Genomic DNA, 12,250 nt, shown 5'->3' with positions numbered 1-12,250 from the left:
TCTCTTCCTTTGAAATAGATTAATGAATAGTTACAATAGCAAAAACAAACAACATAAATAGCGGAAAAATAAGCTTTGAAAGATAAAAACGTTATCAGTGTTTGCGTTCCAAAGTTATTTACGACTTCAAAAGCCGAGGACTTTGTCAGATGCGTTACAAGGCAAAATTCAGCTTAAAAAGAAATACACTTTTACGCCTAAAGTACTTCGTCGCACACGTATCTTAAAAACATTTATAGTATTGACAATGAGATTTCGTAGTACAATTTTCACTTCATTTTCTTTTTCTTTGACGAAGATTTAGTATCACTCAGAATTGTTACCATATTGTATCATTAAAGTTAAGCTAAATACTAGAGAGAGAGAGAGAGAGAGAGAGAGAGAGAGAGAGAGAGAGAGAGAGAGAGAGAGAGAGATTTAATATCACTCAGAATTGATACCATATTGTATCATTAAAGTTAAGCTAAATACTAGAGAGAGAGAGAGAGAGAGAGAGAGAGAGAGAGAGAGAGAGAGAGAGAGAGAGAGAGAGAGAGATCCATATCCATTTTGTAATAATGCTCTTAGCGTGTCCACAGAGCATTAAAAGCATAATGGCATCACATTAGCATATGCATTAACCAACAATTTTAAATGAAAGTCAAGTGCCCCAATGTTTTTGTATTTATATAAAAAAGAAAAATACAGACAAAGATTATACAAGTACAGAAAAAACAAATGAAATACACAGTCACTTCAAATAACAATACTGATGAAAAAGGTGTCTGGTTTCAGTTCCAATTTCATCAGATTAGATGCTCACCAGAACGTCAGCAGGGCAAGCCCAATAGCCCCCTGTGGTGCCCAACCACAGCAGTGGCATCCCCAGTAAACAGCTTAAAACTAACGGTCCCAGGCTGGGGTCGATCTGCTGTCACGGGAACGCGAGGCGAACACGTTATCACAGTACTAGCCAGGAGGTTAGTGACTATTGATAATACAAATTAATAGAAGTATTATGCAACAAAAGATTATTATTATTATTATTATTATTATTATTAGCCAAGCTACAACCCTAGTTGGAAAAGCAAGATGCTATAAGCCCAAAGGGCTCCAATAGGGAAAAATATCCCAGTGAGGAAAGGAAATAAGGAAATAAATAAATAATGAGAATAAATTAAGATATATCATTCTAAAAACAGTAACAGCGTCAAAACAGATAGGTCCTATATAAACTATTAACAACGTCAAAAAAAAAAAAAAGAAAAAAAAAAAAAAAAAAAAAAAAAAAAAAAAGACTGCGAGACAAAAGATGTACCTTTGAAGGCCGAGATACTCTACCATGCACGAAGCGACGCATATACAGACGTTCATTTGGCAAGTTATAATGATCAGCTCCAGTAATGACATTAATCGTCATTATTAGAGGCGGATGATGCTTTGAGAGGAACTACAATGAGTCATTACAAAGGCACATTTGTAATTTTACAGTAATCTGAATGTATACATGAAGGTAACTTTCTAAATCTCTTGGGAAAATTGCTTGCCATTTTTTTTTTTACCCCGTCTCCTTTCATCAAGGCCTAATCGTAATGGATTTCATTACGTTGTAATTCAACTCTGAATGCAATTTCATTACAAAGGATTGAAGCAGCTTCTGTTTGAATTGTGAAATGCTGAGGTATAGGCAGGGCGTGCGCACCACCACTCAACTCTTTAACTATCGTCTTTACGTCATTACGTCTCTAATCAGTTAGGTTACGATGGATTTTGGTAATCATGGATTACGAAACTTCGGAGGCTCGGTTTCACACACGTCATAACGAAGGAATAAATATATCCTTAGTGACTAACTAACACGCATCATCAGATCCATGTGATTTCACCATCCTACTATTCTTCCATTCTATTTTTTTCTTTCACATATGGAATCCTACTTGGAAAGAATCAGGTCAGCATGATATGATTGGTTCTTTACTAACGTTCGCATTTTAATCATGATAAATCATATCACAGTTTCTTAAGCATCTGTTCCTCATAATTTCTATTAAGAGCAGGAATATTTATACTTGACTAAAATCCCTCTTGGTTTGAACAAGTCAACATAACTCATATTACCGTTTTTGAAGTCTGTTTCCCATAATTTCTATCAAGATATTTTACTAAACACCTTCCTGGTTTTAATAAATGTGAGGCATACGATAAATAAGTAGGACATCATCATCATCATCATTTCCTCCTACGCCTACTGGCACAAAGGGCCTTGGATAGATTTCGCTAGTCGTCTCTATCTTGAGCTTTCAATTCAATACGTCTCCTTTCATCATCTACTTTATAGTCCTCAGCTATGTAGCCCTGGGTCTTCAATCTACTTTATAGTCCTCAGCTATGTAGCCCTGGGTCTTCAATCTACTTTATAGTCCTCAGCTATGTAGCCCTGGGTCTTCAATCTACTTTATAGTCCTCAGCTATGTAGCCCTGGGTCTTCAATCTCTTTTAGCGCCTTGTGGAGCCCAGTTAAAGTAAGATATATCAAAATCATATTTGTTTTAGTAAGATATGCTCATCAAAGTTCCATTAATGGAACTCTAAATATTGCAATCTTTGAAATTCAATAGAGAGTTACCTAACTCACTGGTACAACAGGCTGTAAAACACTTTGTCCATACACTGGAATGTTTCTATTGCAACAGCAGGAAGGCGGTGGTCAAAGGTAAAGGCGTACCATGGCATAAAAAAGCATCATAATATCTCAAGTAGAATTCATCCGGCGCAAGATTTCGTAACACAGCCTTCTCGCATCTACTTGACCTTATGAGATGCGGACCAGCGTCCACTTACTTTGGGATTTGGAACTTTTTATTGTTTTCTTGTGATTTCTTTTTTTGAATTCTGTGACCTCAATACCCGTTAAAAATAAAATATATTATTTTATCTATTTCAGGTTCGTAAAACTGCTTTGTATCGTCAGTCGTTCTCTGTCTTTAATTGCTACCTAAACATGTATTGACTCAATAGGATTTTTTTTCTCATTCTGGTATATCCAATTCTGTGACCACAAGATCCGGTAAGAAAATCTTATATACCTTTATTAATTTAAACTTATTTAATAAAATACAATTATTTTAATATATACTCAGTCGCCCTGTCTTTAATTAATACCTAAACATATCTTAACTTCAAAGAATATTTTTTCTTTCTAAATTCTGGTACATCCAAATTAATACTTCCATAAAGGTTACTTAAAAGTACAATTGCACCAACAAGAATGACATTATCTCGGTAGAAACCACAAGGATGAAGACATCTAGGAGTCATATCTTTACGTAAGTGTAATATATGTTTAGAAATGTACGTTAAGACTAATTTAAATATATTGACACATGTCAAACCTGTTAGGCTACATAGAATTCAATTTACATTAGGAAGTGTAGTCCAACAAATGCAACAGTAGGTATTATTAACTACAAATTAAAAGGTTGAAATACTATTTTACATGATACCCCAGAGTGTCTTCAACAGTGGAAATTGCGAATTCTCTGCATTTATCTTTTATTTATAGGAAAAACACTCAAAACACAAATATGAAGAAAAAAACATTCTAATATATATCAATTATATATAAGTTACGTAAGAAAATTTAAGGTAATCTGCTTACAAAAATTGATATTTGCATAAACAAACAACAACACCAATTACCCATTCATCACTCAATGAAAACCACAATTACTCAAGGAAGCAAATATGTTTCAACAAAGACTAAAAATTCCTCTATACACGTTTTCCGGTTTGTGCAAAAACTATGATTGCAAAGAGCTATCAATAACTTGGATTTCCTAATTAAGATGACAGCAAAGTTTCCTCATTAAAAAAATGACCAAACAAGCGACACAATATAATTGCATTATCTAAACTTAGGAAATCACGATTGCGTAAAGCAACATGTCCATAAGTTTCTCTTCTGTAATGATGACTAAATTACAGTAAAAGGGGAGATTGGGATAATTCTAACAATGTATGAACAACGAGTTTCGATGACAAAACACAAGCCTGGTACGAATGGTAATCGAAAAGGGTAAATATAACATTGAACTTATCGGGAGGTACTGAGATCTATCATGATAAAAATAATAATAATAATAATAATCTACAAAATATAAGTGTCTAGCTATATATATATATATATATATATATATATATATATATATTCCTCGAGAAGTAGGAAGAGAAAGTAGTCATACCCTGGTGGAGAGGGGATGCATGTGTGTATCTAAATATTTAGCCGTTATTTCTACCGGGCCGCATACACTACTACTACTACTACTACTACTACTACTACTACTACTAATAATAATAATGATAAACTAAAACATTATTATTAATTGAAATCTTTACAGTTGCACCAAAATTCTCTTCCTGCCCAAAAAAATGACCTTGAAATGCTTGTTTTCGGTACATACAAAGAAACACCATACGCGCACTGCCATATAAGCCCATACAAATGACGTTATAGACCTTGGCCCATACAACGTAATAAAGATGAGGGACAGGAAAGTCTTCTTCTTCGTCTTCCTTCCTGTCCTGACGGATTTAAACGGACAGCAACGGATATGAGAAGGGATAGCCTAGATTCCGGTGAGGAAGGAATGGGAGATAGCGGAAATTATAATACTAACTTGTCCGAAATTATCCGGATGGACTTTCTGCCATTTCTCGTGTTAGCCTTTTCCAAAATTACAATATGCCAATTAAGAGAGCCTTATGCAACATATTTTAATTATATCTTTGAAAGTATAATTTAAAGTTTTTTAATTATACATCTGAAATTAAAAATTGCAATTTATATTTTAAAATGTACATTTGAAATTAAAATTGCAAATTATTTTGTTTTATTTTTTAAGTAAAATTGTAATTATTTTTATTCCGATTTGACAGTAAAATTGTAAATTATTTTTATTCCGATTTGACAGTAAAATTGTAAATTATTTTGTTTTGATTTGAAATTAAAATTGAAAATTATATTTTACTTTGTAAGTAACATGGCAAATTATTTTAACTTGAAAGTAAAATAGAAAATTATTCTGACAATTTGAAAGTAAAATTGCAAATTATTTTGTTTTATAAAAATAAAATTGGAAATGATTTTGTTTTATTTTGAAAGTAAAATTGCAAAATATTTTGTTTCGGTTTGAAAGTAAAATTGGAAAGGATTTTGTTTCGGTTTGAAAGTAAAATTGGAAAGGATTTTGTTTCGGTTTGAAAGTAAAATTGGAAAGGATTTTGTTTCGGTTTGAAAGTAAAATTGGAAAGGATTTTGTTTCGGTTTGAAAGTAAAATTGGAAAGGATTTTGTTTCGGTTTGAAAGTAAAATTGGAAAGGATTTTGTTTCGGTTTGAAAGTAAAATTGGAAAGGATTTTGTTTTAATTTGAAGGTAAAATTGCAAAATATTTTGTTTGGGTTTGAAAGTAAAATGACAAATTATTTTGATTTAATTTAAAAGTAAAATTACCAATTATTTTATTCTAACTTGAAAGTAAAAGGGCAAATTACTTTGATTTAATTTGAAAATAAAATTGTAAATTATTTTATTTTAACTTGAGAATATAATTGCAAAATTTAATTTAATTTGAAAGTAAAATTGCAAATTTTATTTCCATTTGAAAGCAAGATTGCAAAATTTATCTTAATTTGAAAGTCAAATTGCAAATTATTTTGTTTTAATTTGAAAGTCAAATTGCAAAATATTTTGTTTTAATTTGAAAGTAAAATTGCAAAATATTTTATTTCAATTTGAAAGTAAAATTGCAAATTATTTTGTTTTAATTTGAAAGTAAAATGGCAAAATATTTTATTTTAATTTGAAAGTAAAATGGCAAAATATTTCATTCTAATTTGAAAGTAAAATTACAAAATATTTTGTTTTAATTTGAAAGTAAAATTGCAAAATATTTCATTTTAATTTGAAAGTAAAATGGCAAAATATCTTATTTTAATTTGAAAGTAAAATGGCAAAATATTTTATTTTAATTTGAAAGTAAATTGCAAATTATTTTGTTTAAATTTTACCTTTAAAATTAAAATAAAAAGTTGATTTTATAATTACGAATTTCCACGTATCCCGACCAACAGTGAATCCCACCCAGAGCAAAATAACATAACCCCCAAATGACTTCAAAGAGCATGGGAACTACCTCCTTCACAATAACGGGTGGACCGTCCTACAAGAATAGCAAAGTTTCCATCCAATGAACAAAATGAAAACACATTCCCACGCCCTTCTCATTAAAAACATTTTCATAAACAAAATAACGACCTCAAGCAAATGTGGAATGCTAAACCGCGAAATTACTTTCTATTAAATTGTTGATTGCAACAACGCTATGATTAAATACATAACTTACCTGTTGAAATACAAAGAAATATGTTAAGTAATGAAAATAATGAGCTAGCTAAATACGCTTCTCACCTAATTATTATTTCATACAAATGTTTAGAAAACGATACGAGTAGGCGTAAACACACAAACAAACAAACAAGTTCTACCATACAGCAGAACATTACCTTAATTGGTAATCTTCGTGAGGTATAACGCCCTCTTTATTCCAACACATTTTACAATATCACAAATTTTTAAGTAAATTGTATTTTTCCTAACATACTTACCTAGAACTACCTTCTTAGGAGTTACTGGTTAACTCTAGCAAACCGACCAGCTTTTTGTATAGTTTACCTTTTAAAAGGGAGAGATAGGCATATATTAGGCCTATATTAATAGGATTACAGGACATAGAAATACTACAAAAAACACCAACTCTTCCCAAACATTAACTTTAGTTCTGTACCTTAAGACTATTAGTGCTACTGACGCTATTCGTACTGCTTTTGTTGTACAGGCTGCTTCCATCCTCGCTGGGAGCGGACACGACCCACGGCAGGCCGTCGTGCACCGTAGGCCCGTGGTACTCCTTCGAGGGGTACGAGTGATTGTGGTGGCCATCGAGCGCACGGCGAGGCTGGCACGATATGGCCTCATGGCCGTGGATTGTGTTCTGGTGGCCCTCGGGGAGATGTTCGTGGAAGCCCAACTGAAGGCGGCTCTCATGGTGGAAGGAATGGGAGAGTGGGCGAGACCTGCGGGTCTCAATGCAAGCCCACGCCCGCACCCATCCGCATTCGCACCCAATGTCCGTGCCGTCCGCCTTGTCCCCCGAGAACCAACTACACGATATGCACTGGACCATGCGCCAGGCCCATGCACGGTACATAGTGGATAGGAGCACACCCACCAAACATGCCCTCTTTCACCCACGCCCACGGGCAATGAGGGCTTTGGGCGTAGCCCAACAATTCATTGATTAAAATGAAGCACTTTCTTTGAAATAAATAGTCCTTATTTCACTTAAACCACTGAAGTTTATAAGGTCTTTTTTTTTCAAATTAAAATATGTTGTCAAAATGAGAGACTGGTAGTTCAATGTCTCAAAATTTTCAGTTTTAAAATTCAAAGTATCAACCTAAAATCAACACATTTATATTACTCAAAAGAAATGGCTACCAACAGACTGAGTTCCAGAACTTAATATCACACCACTAATATGCAATTAAAGCCAGGATATAATGATTTAGGGTAGAAAATAAAACCATATTTTTAAATACTTCTATGTAAACATGTATCTCATATTCCTGCTTGCATATAAAATTCACGCAGGAAGTCATTTAGTAAAAAAAAATCAAGCGAGTGTTTACGTCATCATAAGTGGCTATCCAAAAAACACTTGAGTTTCATGGCCACTTCTTTTACCTTGGCAACTACCAGCGGGTTATAATGTGGCACTACAAATTCTAAAAACCCAACCACCTTCTAAAAACCCCAGTCCTCCTCCCTAAACCTACAAGCTAATCTCCCGGACCCAACCTCAAGTGAAGTGAGGTTTATAGGAACCTAACAGTCATTAAAACCTGTTTTTATATATATACTTATATGGGCAGATTGGACTGGTGACTTCACTGTGCAAGCCTAACACAGAATAGTGAATCCTAACTTAAGAGGATATGCAATCAAAATTATAAATTGAGAAATAAAAGGTTTTATCAAAATAGTATGGACGCTGTTAAACTATGCCCAAAATTATAGTCGTTTGGGCAAGACGCACGTTTGAGTGTGGTCAACAACAAAAATAACCTTCATGATTAGTCATGCAAATAGCTACCTTATTGCAGTGTGATTAAAAAGGTTCTCCTTACTGTTACAAGGCTGCATGTAAGGAGAGAGAGAGAGAGAGAGAGAGAGAGAGAGAGAGAGAGAGAGAGAGAGAGAGAGAGAGAGAGAGAGATTATATATATATATATATATATATATATATATATATATATATATATATATATACACTGTATATTTATATATGTATATATATATTTATATATATGTATATATATATATGTGTAAATATATATATGTATATGTAGATATATATCTATTTATATATATATTGTATATATATATTATATATATATATATATATATATATATATATATATATATATATAGAGAGAGAGAGAGAGAGAGAGAGAGGAGAGAGAGAGAGAGAGAGAGAGAGAGAGAGAGAGAGAGAGAGAGAGAGGAGATTATTTTTGACAGGAGCACAAACAGATTTTCATAGCAAATCCATAGACTGCAAGAAGAAACTCAAGCAAATCTCGCCTCTGTGGCTCGGTGAAAAAGAGGAGGAAAACGTCATTCGATTGTGATTTTGAGGTAAATTCACCATCCAGGCTTCGATGATAAAGTCAATATTTGGTATTAACATAATAAGATTCCGAGAAGTTATATATCTGCATTTTTGGATTACGAGAGAGAGAGAGAGAGAGAGAGAGAGAGAGAGAGAGAGAGAGAGAGAGAGAGAGAGAGAGAGAGAGAGAGGAGATATAATGTTTTTAATTTAGCTCGCATTAGAATAAAAAATCTCCCTCAGGACCACAAATTAATAACTGGAAAAAGGACACTAGGTAACCAGCTAAGAATTTAAACTTAATTCCATAAACAATCATTTGGAATAACACGACAAAACAAAAGCATCAACTCTGTGGTACAACACTCAGGTCCTTTCTGCTAGGTCCATTATTCACCTGACCAACTATTAAAACAGTAATACCAAATGTAAACCAACTACAAGAAAACTAGTGGGGCTTACAACTTATGAGACTCTTCCAAGGAGGTTGAAGGTGGAATAAATTCATCAAATTGTATCTTTCAATTTAGGGAAATATCTACCTATGTAGTAATGAACTGAATCATTAAGCCATTTTATTGGAAAGATGTAATTATAGATAAAACCCTATCTTATATTAATTACAAAATATTCAAATGGTTGAAATTAAAGTAACACTGGCATCCATATAATGTAATATGAATCAAATTACGGCAATATCATATCTGCACCTCTTTTAGGAATAAAAAAAAAAACCCTATTGTATTAATCAATGTCAAAATACTTTTATGCTAATGACTCTTAGTTCTGTTGATTGACTATTTAAATGTATAACAACCATCCTTCTTAAACCGAAATGACCCTTCTGAAAGGCCTGTCAGGGACCTTATGTTAATTATCGTTCATCCATATTAAATATTCTTTTCCAATCACGCAGCTCCTGTGCTCAATTTTCTCCCTCGAACCAATATCAAAAAAAAAAAAAAAAAAAAAAAACTCCGTTTTGATCCAATCTCATAAATGGATTGTGGTGAGAAAAAGATTATTTTCTCCTAACCAAATATCTATTGGGTTTCCCTAACCCTACCCACACACACACACAACCAAAATGAGGACTGCGTGAAGACCAGTTTGGAGGCTAATGTGAGAGGGATTTTGGATGATGACAGGGGGAATATTAAGTAGCATTTTCTGTATACATCATAGCGTGAAAAACAAACTTTCATTACAAAACATCACACACTACTACTTCGACGTGAGTTTTGTGGTATAATTCAAACATTACCTTTACTTATCATAGAAATATGGGAAATAAGTTGCGCAACTGATAAGAAAAACCTGTGAACGTTTGACTACATTTTTCTTGTATTCATAATTTCCATCAAATTTTCCTTTAAATGACAAATGAAGCTTATGTCTTTCAGCATATTTCAATTACAGATAGACAAACAAATAATTTCATTTCGACATGCCATGAATCACAAAATACTATCTTATTAAAAACAAAAGAAGCAATTAACATATACTCTTATACGAGACAGGAAACCGATCTCTTGCCAGGACAGTTGGAATATGATATACTCGCAATGAAGTCATGGTCATATACAGAACCATACACAGTGTGTATTTTTTTTTGGTAATAAAAAGGATATGTGACGCATTGGGGGACACAGAAGATTTCATATCCGGCCCAAGGCGGTAAGTTTTCAATGGATCTCCCGGGACTGCAGTAAAATGTCACACAATTTACAAGAGTGGTGTCTTTCTTCAAACTAAACATATTCTTTAAGTTTAAGATTGCGCAAGCAAGATTGTAATGTTTATTGTTTTTTCATGTATACCTACCACAGCTAAATAATGTACTGAATAAAATATGGTGTATATTATTAATTTCAAGAATAATATACATAAAGCTTGTAAAATTTATACCACTTGCAGTTGTATCTACAAAAATATAGTGTTTGAAATATTTTGCCAGGACTGATTCTCCCTACTTTACTAAGATAGAGTTCAACAACAAGAGAAAACTAGGAAACACACAACATAAAATATACAAATAAGCTGCTTTAGACAGGTTCTGAGTCACATAAAAACGACCCTAAGACATTACAAGATTATGAAATAAGAGACTGGAAAAGAATGGACACGACTGGAACACGTGATCTTTGAAGGGTATTGGTGAGATTACAAGCACATCAAGAGGACGTGGTTATGATACTGGAAATGAAAAAATAATAAATTGAATCTGAACTATGATAGCCACGTCTTGATTCCAGTTCCTGTTATAACAATCATAACAGGAAATGATTTTTTTTTCCGAGTTGTTTTAAGAAAACACACACACACACACACATATATATATATATATATATATATATATATATATATATATATATAGTATACATACATACACACACACATATATATATATATATATATATAATATATATATATATATATATATATATATATAATATATATATATATATATATATATATATATATATATATATAATATATATATATATAATATATATATATATATATATATATATATATATATATAATATATATATATATATATATATATATATATATATATATATATATATATATATATATATATATACACACACGTCATAAAAACAGGAATGGCGAGAAATCGGTTCATACTAGTAATACAACAAGGTGATATCTACCATTGAAATCACAATCACCTCACTAAGTTCAATATCAAAACAAGACCGTATTAACATACTAACAAACAAGCAATGGCCACAAAGGACCAGAGAAAAAGAAAGAAAAATATCGAAATATGAAAACCAACAAAGGTTTCATACAAGAGACATTAAATACTGGAGACATCCCCGAAAAACCAAGTCCATCACATGGAAATTCATGAACACACCTCTTAATAAAAGAAAAAAAAGGAGAAACAAGATAAAACCCAACGCAACCTTCCCGAATTAGCTCAAGCAGGAAGCTATTAAAGCACTAATCGCCTAGCTTTCTTTCTTTGGTTCCCAAATCAAGCAAGCAAAGAGGTAGGCAATAGGGGAGGAGGGGGTGTATGAAGCTGGTGGTTAATTGGAGGGAGTGGGGGGGGGGGGGGGGGGGGTTGTCATTGGGATAACATATAGAAAACCACAATGGCTGGCCGTATTCTTATTAAGAATGTCGGAGCAACCTTGCTCTTTTTTTTTTAAGGGACCACATTCCTTTGCTTCCTGATCCTGGTATGTTTTTGAGTTAATGGACAGTATCCATAACCAGAACTGTAATTGGAGTACTAATTATGCCTATTTAACGTTTAGCTTAACTGCATATGGCCTCAAATAACGGAATTATTGTGTAATGCAATGCGGAAATTGATCACTACATAATATGAATTTGGTGTGTGTATATATATATTTATATATATATATATATATATATATATATATATATATATATATATATATATATATATATATATATATATATATATGCACATATGTATATATATTCATATATATGCATATATATATATATATAAATATATATATATATATATATATATATA

At 32.4% G+C, this 12,250-nt stretch overlaps 1 protein-coding gene across 2 annotated transcripts in view; it reads right to left on the bottom strand.

Annotated features, from left to right (window-relative positions):
- Positions 1-12,250, bottom strand: part of step (cytohesin steppke) — a 40,236-nt gene that overhangs the window by 27,279 nt on the left and 707 nt on the right. For both annotated transcript variants that reach the window (XM_068372872.1, XM_068372873.1), the window contains exon 2: positions 6,823-7,494. In XM_068372872.1, the coding sequence (XP_068228973.1) occupies positions 6,823-7,245 (423 nt within the window). In that variant the 5' untranslated portion in view covers positions 7,246-7,494. The remainder of the gene's footprint in view (positions 1-6,822; positions 7,495-12,250) is intronic.

Source organism: Palaemon carinicauda, chromosome 4 (assembly GCF_036898095.1).
Source record: "Palaemon carinicauda isolate YSFRI2023 chromosome 4, ASM3689809v2, whole genome shotgun sequence".
NCBI classification, from domain to species: domain Eukaryota; kingdom Metazoa; phylum Arthropoda; class Malacostraca; order Decapoda; family Palaemonidae; genus Palaemon; species Palaemon carinicauda.
This window is presented reverse-complemented; position numbering and strand designations above follow the sequence as displayed.